Genomic DNA, 15,770 nt, shown 5'->3' with positions numbered 1-15,770 from the left:
GCCTCAAGCTCAAATTATAAGTGTGGATATTTTTGCCAAACTGTGTTTACTCTTGATTGTGAAAATTTTACAAAACGCTGGCTTTGATTTCCAAGTGCTGAGGTTTGAGGACGGGATGCTGTCTTTTGAAGTTACTCTCTCCAAACACGGAGAAGGCAGCCTGCACTAAAACTGAAGAAAAGAGAGAAAACACTTCTGAACAACTACCTGCTTACTACTTTTCATGATTGCCTGGCTGAACAATCTACTGTAAAGCAAATGAAATGAAATCATTAAAAGTCATTTTCCTGTTGCTCACCACTCCAGGGAAATGTACAGCCAGAAACAGTCACATCATTGAATAATATGTGTGATGACCTGGCAGCTGGCCTACTTTGCTTCCAGTGCCCAGTTCTCTCAAAAGTTTTATTTGGGGGGCTTCCCTGGTGGCGCAGTGGATGAGAATCTGCCTGCCAATGCAGGGGACACGGGTTCGAGCCCTGGTCTGGGAAGATCCCACATGCCGCGGAGCAACTAAGCCCGTGAGCCACAATTACTGAGCCTGCGTGCCTGGAGCCTGTGCTCTGCAACGAGAGGCTGCGATAATGAGAGGCCCGCGCGCCGCGATGAAGAGTGGCCCCCACTTGCCGCAACTAGAGAAAAGCCCTCACACAGAAACGAAGACCCAACACAGCCATAAATAAAAAAAAAAGAAAGAAAGAAATAAAAATTAAAAAAAAAAAAGTTTTATTTGTCACACCCAGAGGTTTTCTGGTCCACTGATGGACCAGGCTTGTTGATGGACTTTTGTAATGTTTAAGTTTCTTGTTGGCACTGTTATTTCTCGTTTTGTTTGCTTTAAAAGATGAGAAATTGTACTCTTCCTTTGATTAAATGTGGAGGCCAACTACCCTTCCTAGTCCTTTTCTCAATATTTCTATTGATTTCTGATCCACAGATCAATCCCCTGCCTTATACTTGACAAATGAAACCACTTAGACTCAGGAAGATTAACCTTCCCAGGGTCACAGTGAGAGTAAATAGGAGAATATGGAGTGAGCCCAGCTATTCTTGGTAAACTGTGCTTTATGAGCCCATTATTCTATCGGAAACTGCCCAAGGAGGGAGAAAAATTCATTACCTCTAAGGCTGCCTTTGTTTTGCTCTTTACAATGACATGCCTTATGGTTTTTGTTTTTATTTCTATTTCTATTGAAAAGATTTAGCTATTTTACCAAAGACACCGATGAAACTTCTCATTACATAATTTCCTGAGCCAAAAGAATATTAAGTTCACTGGATTTTTAACTCAGAGTTTCCCACCCAACCTATAATTGTGTGCAGCAAGTACACAAGTTACAGGTGTGCTGTGAAGTACTAATGGCTGTAAATTTTTTAAAAAAGAAAGATCTTATTTGGATGCTCCAGAATAAATTTAATTTTTAATATTATCTCTAACATTCTATAATTAGATTTTCTTATTATAATTTTATAAAATAAATACAATTTTTCACCAAGCTCTAAATCCCTTCCCATTTCTCCACTGCTATATAACATTATCATATTCACACATATTATTCCATATATATATGTGCTCTCATGTAAGAAAGGATGGAAAGGGCTAGTTTATTTATTTTTTAAAAATTATTTATTTATGTATGTATCTATGTCTGCGCCGAGTGGCATGCGGGATCTTAGTTCCGCGACCAGGGATTGAACCTGTGCCCTGTGCAGTAGAAGCACAGAGTCCTAACCATTGGACCACCAGGGAATTCCCAGGGCTAGTTTAATTTAGACTATTTATTAAATTAAGGCCGACTGAGTCTCCAGATAATCTTAGACAAGCAGCTTAACCATTAAGGAGCTGGATGCTGGTACAATGTGGTTTAAAGGATATCAAGGTATTTGCACAGAGTATCTCAATGATTTGTTCATTTAACAAATATTGATTGTGTGCCCGATTCCAGGGAGTAAAGGATGCGGTAGTGAACGAAATAAAATCCCCTGCTTTTATGGAGCTTTCAGGGGAGACAGAAACTAGAAAAAGAAGAAAAGGAGAAGGAGGAAGAAGAAGGAAAAGAGAGGAGGAGAAAGAAAAAGTTGGGGAGTTCTAAGCAATATAAAGAAAAAATAATGCAGAGGGTAGAGGACAGAGAAGGACAGAATGCACTAAGGGTAAAATCTGAACGCTTGATGAAATAAGGAAGACATTTAGACAAGTAACGGGGAAAGCATGTTCCAGAAAGAGGGACCTACCTGGGGGGTGTCAGAGGATCAGTCAGGAGGTCAATGTGACTGCAGCTTAGCAACGAGGAAGTAGAGGGGCAGGGAATGTGGTCAGAGAGGTTGCTGGCAAGGCTGCGTGGGGCGCCCAGGTCAAGGCTAGGTTTTCATTGCTGCGTCTGAGACTCCTGACAGGCATTGCTTTAGGCAATTCCTTAATTATTCTGATAACTAATTGTGAGTTTGGGGATAGTTTTCTACCACTTTTTAAGAGTAGTTGAAAGCCCGTGGGAACACCATCCATTTCTGTCTTGACACAATATATTTTCTGAAGGTAATTTATGAGAGGAGTGATTTTCTTCATTGCTAATTTTTAATAGCTGCCAGCTGATCCTCTCAGAGATGTGCAATTCACTCTTAAAATACAAATTTAAAAATCCACTGATGATTAGAGTTCTTGGAACTCATGGATTAACTAAACTTAAACAAATAAGCAGAACTTCAGACTCCAGACTTACTGCCTGGGATGAAATTTAAAATAAACCTTGTAACAGAGGAAAAGCGCTTTGCTTTTGCAGTGCTGTTAGGCTACATAATTTGAACGCTCCTAACAAGCAGGGGTCTTGGCAACACCATGAAGAGCGGGGGTATTTTTATTCTGTAGGTGAGAAGATAAAGGTATAAACATATAAATTTCTTTTTTCTCAAGCCAAACTATTTCTCACAGTGTGCCTTATCATGGTTTACTTAAAGTTTTAAAAAACAGAAAGGGTTAGGAATGCCGTAGGAAATGGCCATATATTTACATATATTAGTCTTCAAATAGATGGAGAGGTATAAGTGCAGATAATAACCAAATACTCTTTCTAGAAAGGAGAGACTGCAAATAAAATTATTTCACAGGAACAGCATATTCTTGTAAGTCTTCAAAAACAATTATTCTCTAAGATTTTTTAAAGTGTAATCATGTCTAAAGTTAGAGAGATGAAGTTTATGACCTTTGAAGTTTCACCCAACCTTCTGTTACACACACACATCTATACATTCATACACACACACACACATACACACACGTGAGGGACCTCTGATGAATACTCATGCTCTCAAACATATTTATCTTCATCTTCTATTTGAATAATTTTAAGAGACTCCAGGAAAAAGACACAGCACATGAGATACAAACTTTTGGATGGTTCAGACCACCCTAATGTGAAATACTTAAAATTAAAACATTTAAAAATTAAAAATATGACTTTAAAAAGTTCTAAAGTACCAACTCCTTTGAGTAATTGCGTCTTTAATTCCTTGCTCCTGAGAACAGGAGAAAATGTGTATCAAGACACAAGGAACGTTGGGCAATCAAAAGGAGATGATAAATAATACTGGAGGGAAATGATTTAAGTGAATCCATCTGTCTGTGTTGTAAAACTCACTTTTAGTTGAACGAAAAAGGGACTAGTATGTCTGATAAATACATGCCTCTTTTCCACGCCCACAGGAAAATAGACAGCCCTAATATTTTCCAAAACAAAAAAGTATCTAAAGTATAGAGATTCAAAAAAAAAAAAAAAATCACAATGCCATAATTAAAGTTCTCTCTCACTTCAAATTTTCCATAGCCAAAACTCAGTCTGACTTGTAGGTGTAGAGATATCTGTAAATAGTTGTAATAGGATGATAAGAATCATAAAAATTATAGGAATCTGGAAAGGGACTACTCGCTGCAGATGTGATAAGCATGAAATTAGGGAGATTATAAAAGCAGAATGACAGAAAGGCATCTCGACATATTCAGTGACTCATAATAGAAAAGCAAGATTGAAAATGCAAATTATATTTAAATCGCCCATTTTTAGGCTTTAATCAAAGGACTCCTATGTGATTTCATCCATTTATTTTATATTAGTAACTGCATAATAATTGGTTGCGTTTCAACTGTTTAAATGAATGCTGACTGATGGAGCCAGAGGACACACTGTTTACTTGATTTGCGCAAAGAACAGATTTCATTAGCCTTGTCTGGAAACAGTTCATTTATCTTCCAGTGGTTCTGTTCTTTCAGTTTATGCTTGCATCCCCCTACCTCTTTTGCCTCTTGCTTCTTATTTTCCTCCTCAGATTCTCTGCACACTTTATTTAATTCCATTTCCTTAGACTCTTTGCCACATAAAGGGGCTTTTCTCAGCCCCTTCCCACAGTTTTCTTGAAAACTGGGTGGCAACGACTGTCACTTACATCACACCTACTTAGGGAATCGACCCCAACTTGCCATCTATGCAGGGAAACGAGTTTCCAAACAGAAAGGCCCATCTGATCAGGGAGAAGTATGATTGAATTTCAGCTCTCTGATTCTTGCTGGATATTTTTCTCCCTTTTGGCAGGCTTTCAGGGCTTTGTTGAGTTGAATTCAGCACGCATAGGATATAGGTTATTTTATAAACATTTAGCTCTGCCGCGACAGCAGTCTAAAGATGGCACAATGCAAAATCCCTTCCAAGGTAATCAATGATGGAGATTTTTTTATGTACTTTAAGGCTCTTGCCATTCCCGAGGCTCTCATGTCTACCATCTGCCTTAGTGGTATCTTCCGTGGACATTCTTTTCCTTTCACACTTTGCCCTTCTTGAGTGCAGGCATATGAAGTCGGGGGCAGGACACAGAATATGAAGCTGTTCCTCACATCTGTCCCATCATTTTCTCTGTTATTTCCAGTGACTATGCTAACCATAAATTTCTATCTTCTTGACTTTACCATGTTGGTTATTTTAAGAATTTTAGTTTTATTACCTACATGAAGAAACTAAGAGGCAGAAAACCAAATCCTTTCATTATCTTGTCCTCAGACAAGGAAAAGACCAAAAAATCCTAATTTTAAATTATCTTAATTTGTCATCCTCAATTTTTTTTTCTAGTAAGTCTTTAGGACAAAAGAAAGAATCCTGGACTAATTGTGTGGCCTTGGGCAAGTTACTCAATATTTCTGTGCCTCAGTTTCCTTATCTGAGCCTGTCTTCTGAGCTATACAAGAATGTAGAACACAAATTCATACTTCATCTCTCGGGTTACATATTATTATTGTCTAATATTTTAATTCTTTCCATTAAGAATCTTTTAAAAATACCCACGGATCTGGAAATACTATTATTTACACATATAATGTTTGTCTGGATGGAATCATGGTTTTCACATTTATGTGTTCATCATTTTTATTAGATCTCAGACTTTTTCTCGGCAATTACATTTTTTTCTAGAATACATCCATCATACATCCCTTTAGTTAAGATCTGGTAGGTGGTAAGGTTTTGACTTACCTGAAGGTATCTTTAACTCATTCCTAGTCTTCTGAGATAGATTTTCCTCACACACAATTTTAGGTTGACTATTATATTCTCTCAGAACTTTGAAGAAAATATCTTCCTGTGTTCTGACACCCTGTATTTGTGACAGTTCAGCTCTCTGACTGACTAAAAGGTAATGTATCTTTTCTCTGGCTAACTTTAAGATTTTTTTTCGTCTTTGGTGTTCTGTAGTTTCACTGTTTTGTGTCTATGTGTGATTTTTTTTTTACTCTTTCCTCTCCCTCTGCTCAAATAGTTTGTTCCCTATCCTCTACTAAAACTATGATCATGTATCTTACACTTTCTAATTCCTTCTCCTATATCTCTTAAAGTCTTTTACATTTTCCAGTTTCTCATCTATGTTTCATTCCATGGAATTTCTTCACATTCTCTGCCTTCCAGTTTACTAATTCTCCCTTCAGTAGTCTTTTATGCCATTTAACCTATCATATATCCCTGATTACATTTCCGAAAGACATTTAGCTGCCCTACAATTATGTCTTCTCTCATTGCTATTTTTTATGACCTCATGTTTTTCTTTAAACATTTGAGTATTTTTGTAGCACTTAAATATCTCAACCCTTTTAGAGATCTGTACAGGTTTTTGGTTTTTTTTTTCTGTTTTCTCTGACTCGTGGTGCTTTCTTGCATGTTTACAGTGATCTTGGTTGTAAGCTCCAATTTGTTTGAACTTGATACATTGGGGTTGCATGGCCCTTAACTGGTGATGCTCTCCTCCAAAAATTATCTGTACATATTTTTGAAAGGGAGCCAAGGGGTTCTTCTGAACTAGAACCACTTTAGTGCCCCTTTAAAAGTCTCAGGTTTAATGTGGAATGCTCAAATTCAGTTCCTCCGCCTTGCTGGGGTCCCAAATGAGTTTCTGCATTCCTGAGCTCATCTGCATTTGCCCTCAGTGCAATCCCAGTTTAACTATTTGCCCACATTGTCCTGTTCCTGACCCTAGTGAAAGCTCAATTCTAATCCTCAGGTCATGAATGACCTGTAAGTTACCAAAAAAGTAATGAACATTTCTAAAGAGCAGAGAGGACCAGATTCATTTTTGGAAAATCAGATTACCTTTCCTGGTTTCTTTCAGTAATGCAATGCCAATAAAATGGTACTTTGTGGAGGAAGTGTCTTCCTCCACTCAACAGTAGAGATTTAAGCCAAGTCAGTGCTTAAATGGTGTCAAGGAATAGTTACCAGTATAAAGTGGGTGATCAAAGGGGAAAGAAAGTACTAAATTTTCTTTTCTAGACGTATGAAACAACAACGGAAATCCTTCCTTAAGTTAGTCCTTCCTTTTAAAATTAAGTTTATATTTCAAGGTGGTCTCTTGACATATTAGTGAAATGTGAGTACTGGTTCTCTAACCCTCACAGAAACACTGCCATTTCAGGACTTCTGCTTCTGGCTATGATGCAGTAGTTTGTAGTAAATCCATGCTTCTTTGAGAACAAATAGAAAAGTTGAGTTAAAAATTTAAAAAGAGATCAAGGGAAGGCAAACCAATTCTGAGAGACTAGGTTTTCAAAGAGAAGAGACCCTCAGAAGGGTGAGCCAAAACGCTGCGAACTGTCCTTCCATTCAGAGCGTTATTTACTGACCATTGGCATGGAATAAAAGGTTAGGAATCCAGGCAGAGGGATGCAGTTGTTAGGAAGGCAAGCCAACAGAGCTTTTAGTAACGTCATGAGGCTGATGACACAAACATTGGAGTTTGGGGCTGCCATGGCAGCCAGAACTTGAATGTCTAACAGCCCAGTGGGAAGAGGGCAGCTTTCCCCTTGAGCCATTTGGTGAATTCTTGAGCTGCCTGAAGATTAAGAAGCTAAGCAGGGAGCTACTGAAAATCTCAGTCGAGTTTTCTGCAACACCGAGAGGTGAAAACTTGGACTTAGAACATTCCAAGAAGGAGAGGTCAGAGTAGATACCCCAGACTCTCAACTGGGATTCAAGGAGGGGGCCAATTTGGAGATGGAATCTGACAAAAACTGTATTTCAGTTTTGAGTCAGCAGAGATTCTCATTAAATGAGGTAATCTTCCCTCCAAATCATTTTACTTTCCTACCTGAAACTTCATTGATACCTAAACTCATTACCACAGCTCCTGGGTCCCGTATGGCCTCTGTCCACAGATCTGCTTTCATCTCTCATTCTGCATTCAGGGCTCTCCCTTTCTTCTTGTTAGCTTTGCCAGCCATTTAGAATCTTAAGTTGCTGAGGCTTTCCCTCACCAAGTTGGGTCTTTATATCTCTTTTGTTATTTGAAAGTTTTCCCTCACTTCCTTATCATAGCCTTTAACACACTACGTATATAGTAATAGCTGCCCATCTGTTTATAGTCTCCACTAGAATGTAAGTGAGAATTCTGTGAGAGGAGGAACAGGGTCTGGTTTAGTTACTGCCACTTTCCTCAAATTAGTTCAGTGTCGGAGATAGTGAACACTCCACACGTACTTATTAAGTGATGCTTGAGGGAAGGGAGACACTAATGGTTAGAAGCACAAAGCGTGCACTGACACCATCGTGGAAAACCCCATGCAGATCCTAGATGGGAGAGATCACATCAAATTTCATTCTGTACCTGTTTGAAAGAGAAGGAAAACCTCCTACCCACGGTACTCTTGGGTCTTTTGGTTGCTGACGTGTGAGCTTTTTCAAAGGGCTCGCATAGGTCCTGAATTGTATTTTCTCCAAATTTAAATACCTCTCCTTTTCTGTATTTCTATGTTTGGTGGGGAGGTGAGTGACACAGAGTAAGAATTTCTTTGAAAAATTATAATACGTATAGTAAATGAAGCCTTTCCTAGAACTTATAAATACCATACTTCTGGAAAATAATTTTCTTTTTTAACAGACACTAAAAATAAAATTGAAATTTGTTAAGTACTTCATTAGCTTTTATATTATAAGATGATGCTTCCAGAGATTATCCGCGACAGTGACACTGATTTCCTACTCATTCAATAAGTTCAAGATAGGATATTTGGTACAGCTACCTTAAAAGAATCTGTATCATCATATAAAGTGGAAATTTAAGTAACTATAGTTGGTTATTGAGGCTTTTGCTTTTTAGAAGAGTCAAACCAAGCACACCTGAGTGTTTCAACACTTGAAGCTTCGTTCATTCCACGACTGCACACTCAGTGAGTATGAGCTCTTTCTCCAATAAGTCACTTACCTGGTCGATTTTGCTTTTTAGCCTTTACGTGGTTAGAGGCAGCAACAGCGTAGGATGAAGTGAAGGATCTGCTTTTGGTGAGAGTCATCATCACTGAGTTTTTCCAAGAATCTGGATTAATAGCACTATAAAGACAGGGTATAAAGAAAAATGAAGAAATTATTCATCAATTATTGGCGCGGACCTTACCAGAACCAACCATCATTTCCATAGTAGACTTTCCAATCTGAGTCGTGGTCCAGGTTCAGTGACAGAACCACTTTACTTCCAAATGACAAACAAGGTTATCTAAGTTCAACCTCTGCTGCAGGGATACAGTACACACCCTTTAAGGATTCTGGGTTAACAAAAGACAAAAGATAGCTTTACTGTTTATCCAATTACTAGGTATCAATCACCTTCTCTTTCTACTTCTACAATCATGTTCCTCACAGATTTTCTAAAAACATGGCAAGTCAACTAGTTAAGATGCAGGCGAACTTACATTAAATATGAATGGCATGATGCTTCCTTCTATACCCTTTTTAATTTATTATTCTTGGTGTAACTAAATTAAAAAATCAAGTGCTTATAAAATCATTCAAAGATAAGACTCTTTGCAGTGTTGTGAAGGAGAAGGTTAGTATGAGGTCTTTTAACCTACCATTTCTTTTACTGATGATACCCTGGAAAGAAAGGGATGATGAGCCAAGTCCCCTAGTAGACACTAATGGCAGACCTGCTACTAAACATACTGATGCTATTTACTAGGAGAAAGGTAATGACAGTGAGTCCTCACCTAGGGAATGCTCTTAGCCGGATATCCTTGGTCTGTCTAGGTTATTATTGTAAATAAATCTGGAATCAATAAATCTCTGGAAGGTTGGGATGCAGAACGTTACAAGATGCCATGTAATTAATGGGATATACATTTTGAAGCTGTTCCAAACCAAAATTTATCTGCAGGCATTGCTCAAAACCTTACATGCCGAATCTGAAACAGAATCCATTGTAATTTGAGAGACAAAAGAATTTGGGAAGTCAGGTGGGCAATCTTGGACCGCTGCAAAGGAAAAGTGTTTGGTTTGTGTTTGGCTGACACCTGTGTGCTTTCAAGCATTAGTAAATTTGGTACTGGGTAAAATCCATCATTTGCATGAGGATAATTGGACCATTTGACCTTCAGCCAATCTTAGATTGGCACTATAAGCGGACGTACCTGGTCTCTCTGGGTGACTTGTAAATAAACCTGAAATGGATGGAATTAAAGGGTCATGAATGGGTGGAGATTGTCAGGTAAGCTGTATAATTAATGAGGTATAATTTGGAGGTGTTCTATAACCAAAATGGCATCCTCTGTGCAAGCATCATTACGTGTGCATTGCTTACAATCGTGCATATTAAGTCCAAACCAGAACACATGCTAACGTGGAGTAAAAGGACTTTTAGGCTGTTGTACTACCAGTTTGAGACCTCTCAAAGGGAAGGATGCTGAGCATTGGTTGGCTACTTCCTCTATCCCTTTATTATTAGTAAGCTTAGCAATGGGAGAAACCTGTAATTTGTGTTGAGTCTGATTTGACATTGTGCCACTTGTTACCTCATTTCTTCTCTTTCTTTTTCTTTTTTCAGAGAGATTTTTCTTCAACTGTTGACCCAGGTATTTTAAAACTTCATCTTTTCTCCTTATTTTAAATAGCATTTGAAATGTGGAATGAACTCCAGCAATTATCAAATGCAATTAAGGAAAGCCCACAAAATAATATTTGTTTCATATCCTTCTTAGAAATCTCATCCTAGGCACTTCACAAATGCCTGGACTTTTGAAACAGTAAAATCAAAGAAAACTTTGAATCTGAGATAGATAAGTACACCAATTATTTCCTTCTACCACTATTCTTTCAACTACTTTTGCTGGATTGATTGACTTATAAGACTTAAAAAAAAAAAGAAAAAGACTGACTGTGAAGAAATTTTATGTAATGTATATGTGGCCTAGGTGTTTTCTTAGCACATTGTACAGTAAATGGGTTGTGACTTTTCTATGTAGACTTTTAAAAGACCTTAACATGAGCTGAATTTATTTTTTAATATCTTAAAAAAGTTATATTACGAAAGCTAACTCAAAAATTGCCTGCTACTGTTTTATATTTCTTTAATAAAAACATTTAAAATATGCTTATTCTGAGAAGTTTCATAATGTGCAATAATGGAGCATCTTTAATGTATGGGAAGTTAATGAACTTCAAGATAAATAAAATTCCACCTATATATCCTTTCTTAATATAATAAATATTAATTTATTAAACAGATATTATTAATCAAATATCAATATATGTATAGGTGTGTGTGTATATACACACACACACACACACACACGCATACACACTCTGTAATTTACAGGCACTTTCAAATGCATTGCTTTGTGTGATCCTTGCAATAGTTTTCAGCTGCCTATTGAACTTCACCGTCTTGATTCCTGTTTAAATCTCATGAATATGGAATGATTTGAATTCCAGAGAGGAAAATAGCTTGGGGAAGCCTTTACTTGGTCTTCCCACACTAACACAGCAGGGGAGAACTATCTGTGCATCTGTTGTAGAAGATCTCAACCCTCCTCCACAAAAGTGGATTTTATAACCTCAGTTCTATCTATACAAACTTCATCCTAGGTCCTAAAAGTCTTACCAGGTCCTAACAGTTTCTTTTACTGAGTTTACAGCGTTCTTTCTGCCTAATATACAGGGGCAGGGGTCAGTCAGTTCCAAGGCCAACATGAAATGATTAGAGTATGATTTATTTCAGACTTTTTTATCTCTCTCATGCCTATTTTTTTTAACGCACCTACTGGCATTCTTCCACCTAATTTTACTCCAGTTGTACCATTGTTCCCTTTCTTCCTAGGAATTCCTTCTGGTGAGTACCAAGGCTCTGGATACACATCTCTGAGGGATAGGGCCAAGATTCTGCTTCTCAATCCAGTGTCTTTTCACTCAGCTGGATTTAAAACTACCCAGGAGTAAATCATCCAGCTCTGTACCTAAAGGAATATAAGCTGAGGACTGTTTCTACTTTTCACTTCCCACTCTTGTTCTTCTTTTGATCACTGCAGTCCTCAGGGAGCCTCAATAAAAAGACAGACATGGAAAGGAAGAAATAAAAGGGCTGACAGGGAAGAAACTTCAAAGGCTAAAACTCGAATCAGTTTTGAAATGAGTCAGCAGGTTTAGGAATAGGTCTCCTAAGTGAAGAGGTTTTAAATTTGGTGTATCATCAGGGCTGGAGATGAGCTGAGGCTATCTTTTCACTATTTTCACGCACGACAAAGGATGAGTCAACCAAAACTAGCTGTATTTAATGGTGGTACCATTGCTACTTACTTACACATGGTTTTCCCTTAAAGGGCTCAAATTCTCTTCAGAATGAATTTTATTTCTTTATAATGGTGAAAAAGTTGTATCATTCTCAGATTTTATATCAGGACTTTTAATAGGATAGTGAAATTAAGGAATAGTAAGTTAGACAGTGGAAAAAAGCATACCCAGGCAAGACATCTATTAGTATTTTTAGGACAAAGAGAATGAATGGGATTGTATGCTATTCCTTATCTATTTTGAAAATATTTGAGCATGAGTATTTATTCCATAAAGCAGAACGACAAAATCTTTAGGAGTTAAGCTCATAGAAGTTTTTGAAAGCTTCTTCCTCACGATGATTTCAATGTTAGCCCCCAATCTCATTTAACTAAAAGAAGAGGGAGAAAAGAAATTTGATGAGAAGTAACAAACAATAACACAAAGAAAGGAGGCATTTAAGAATGCTTGAATGGATTTTTGGTAGAGTCATTCTACAGAAACTAAGTAAAGGAGCATGCTTGCCAAGGTGTGTTGGTAAAATAAAGATATACACTGAGAACACAAATTCATTTTCTTAAGCAACGAATACTTAACTATAATTCCCTACTACTTATCAGTATTTGCTGCAGTAGAAGTCGACAGTGGTCAATATTTTCATAGGAAAATATCATCAATGACTTGTAATTTTAAACTTTAGGAAATGTTCATGAAACAGATTGGGTAACATCTTCCCATGGTGATGCTTAGAAGTTTTACAAACGTCCAGGTAATAAGACAAAGTGGAATTATACTGATATGTGAAAGAAAGAATCATTCAAAATTGCTTCTGATTCTATAGGTTTATTAGACTACCAATAATACGTTAATATGGAAGAAACCAATTATGTTTCTAATCAACAAAGCAAGAGAAGTTAGCCATCATTAAATTCTTAAGATTTGAAAGGTTTCCATCTCTTTGCCAATCTCAGAATGGTGCTTTATTTATATTCAAAGCCAAGGTCAAGAGAAAATCACTTCTAATATTGCCATCATGTAGTTCAACAAAGATGTGGTAATTTTTCAGTCATTAGGTCATTAATAAGATTGATGCAAATGTTTCACAAACCTGAAATCATGTGGTAAAGGTGCTCATAACTATTATTCATATAAGGTATGCTATTTCTATTCTAAATGGAAAAGGACAAACACAGTAGCTCCCTCTGAAAGCACCTCTTTCATGATGATGTTTTCTTCAAAACTCTTTCTAGATCTTTGTATTATCTTTCTTTTAGCTTTGGTAACTCTGACTTTTCAGTCACTTTGTAAAATTATCACTAATATACTAAATAAAGTTTATTCTATTTTTACTGAGGTACAATTGACATGTAATATTATATTTGTTTCAGGTATAGAACATAATGGTTTGATATTTATATATACTGTGAATGATCATCACAGTAAGTCTAGTTAACGTCCATCGACAGGCAGAGTTGCAAAATTTTCTTTTCTTCTGATGAGGACTTTTAAGCTCTACTCTCTTAGCAACTTTTAAATATACAATACAATATCATTAACCACAGTCACCACGCTGTACATTAAATCCCCATGACTCATTTATTTTATAATGGCGTTTGTACCTTTTTGAACCCCTTGACCCATTTTGTCTACCCCCAACCCCCCACCTCTGGGAACCACCAATCTGTTCACTGTCTAAACAAAGTTTAAATTACCAGCTGTTTGAAGATATTTAGGTGCTCTTAGAATGATGATCTATTTTTTGATCTGATCTTCTGCCTTTGAAATAATGCTAGGATAGCTGGTCTGGTGGGCTGGGGAAAATCTAACCATCATTTGCAAATGTCAGGTTATATACCTCTGATTTAAAGATCCAATATAGATCTCAGTCTAGGTAAAACCTAGCCCACCTTTATTCTGGGCTCACCCTTTCCACCCAAAGTGACAGTGGCAGGCATCACCTCAAGTCACCGTCCCCATTTATACTTAAGGCCACACCACACAATTTAAGCCTAATTATCTGATGTTAATCCCTATACTGCTCTGGATTTAAACCATCCACCTTTTTCATTTTCAAAGCTGGCCTCCAGCCAACTATAATTGGCTGGGCCTCCCTTCCACTGTAATTTATAATTCATTTTTGGTAAAAAAAAAAAAAAAAAAAAACAAAAAAAAAAAAACAAAACAACTTCTCCAAGACATATGAAACCATCAGGAGCACTGCCTAACCTGGATGAAGGTGCTTCATGCAGTTTGTTGCTGGCGCTATGGTCCCTCCGTACTGGGGCAGGCTCCAAAGTGGGCAGACCCGTGGCTGACGTGGTGGTTGTCCAAGTTGATGAAACTCGTCTCAGCAAACCAGGGGGCAAACTCCTCCTCAGGCGCTGGGAAGAAGGAGCGTTGATTTTATTACCAAGCATATTTTCTATCACTAACTTCTACATAATGAAACAAAATGGGTTTTTAATTGGCAGTGAATTTATTAAACTACATTGGTTGAATATCATTTATCTAAAATTTGGGCACTCAGAGATTCAATAAGAAACTCTGGCCCAAATCAATGAATATTATAAAAATAACATTTTGGGGATCTTCATTTCAATGTTCACACAGATATGGGATTATGGGAAATGAGAATCAATTACCTTTGTGATAATTTTATAGTTATATTAGTTCAATAGGGCTTATACACTTATACACACGTCATGTTAGTTAGTTATTATGACCAGTAGATTTTCCTCAAAAGACACTCGTGTGGGACATGGATTAATTTTTATCATCTAGCACAATGGTAGGCGCTATATCGAAGTGTTTATTGATTTATTTTTAATTTCTTGATCCACAAATGACAGGAGCTAAGGGTAAGAGTATAACTCACAAGATGTACCACCTCTCTTGTGGTTAACATGACTTAAGACAGGCAAATGGGTAAAGTCATTAGGACCAACTCCTCTTAATAGAAGACTGCTGGTCGACCTGTGACCCTCTCTTTGTTATTTCTTTTCCTACCATATCCTAAGTGGGATCTGTGGCACCATCAAGCACTCAGGCGTGGCTCTGAGCTCACCAGCATGAGCATGGGCCCTCTAACGAGAGTCTTAATCTTAAAAATGAAAGGGAAGGTAATCTAACACAACTACAGCAATAGTTATAAGAGGTAGGAGCTCAATCCATTTTTATGTGTGGCCAGTTACTCCAAGGAGAACAATTGTGTAGGCAGAGTTTAACAAAGACTCAGACTGCTCTTCCTGAAGATGGTAAAAACTCTGAGAAGTGAGGATATGGCACCTTGGGATTCAAGAAGACCTCTGATACTAAATAGTTTCCAAGATCTCTTAAAGATCTGGATATGCATCTTAGAATGTAATTCAATAGGAAGAGAAAAGGTCAAGCACTGTAAATATCAGCATTATTGTCTGTAAATCTGTCACTGACTTCATGTCTATTTTGAGGCCCAAGGGAATCAGTTACTCTCTCCCCATTCCTTTATTGTTATATCATGCTTAGCCGTATCTTTCTCAGAGAAGTAGATGTTCGAATGAAACTTAAACAACTTAATTGACAAAGTTGTGTGAAGGACACTGTCCTGCATCAAGAGACTCACAATGGCAAGAACACAGATGTTACTGACTGACCACCAGCTCCAGAGGACAGCTGCTTGTTTACCAAATAAATAAGTGTGCTGCATGTACCTGAGACCACTGAAATTCTGAT

At 37.4% G+C, this 15,770-nt stretch overlaps 1 protein-coding gene across 1 annotated transcript in view; it reads right to left on the bottom strand.

Annotated features, from left to right (window-relative positions):
• PDE3A (phosphodiesterase 3A) overlaps nucleotides 1-15,770 on the bottom strand; it is a 297,919-nt gene that overhangs the window by 42,133 nt on the left and 240,016 nt on the right. The window contains exons 4-5 of the mRNA XM_068560951.1: nucleotides 14,286-14,440; nucleotides 8,728-8,852 (exon numbers count right to left, since the gene is read on the bottom strand). Coding sequence (XP_068417052.1) covers nucleotides 8,728-8,852; nucleotides 14,286-14,440 — 280 coding nt within the window. The remainder of the gene's footprint in view (nucleotides 1-8,727; nucleotides 8,853-14,285; nucleotides 14,441-15,770) is intronic.

Source organism: Eschrichtius robustus, chromosome 13, assembly GCF_028021215.1.
Source record: "Eschrichtius robustus isolate mEscRob2 chromosome 13, mEscRob2.pri, whole genome shotgun sequence".
Lineage (NCBI taxonomy): Eukaryota > Metazoa > Chordata > Mammalia > Artiodactyla > Eschrichtiidae > Eschrichtius > Eschrichtius robustus.
This window is presented reverse-complemented; position numbering and strand designations above follow the sequence as displayed.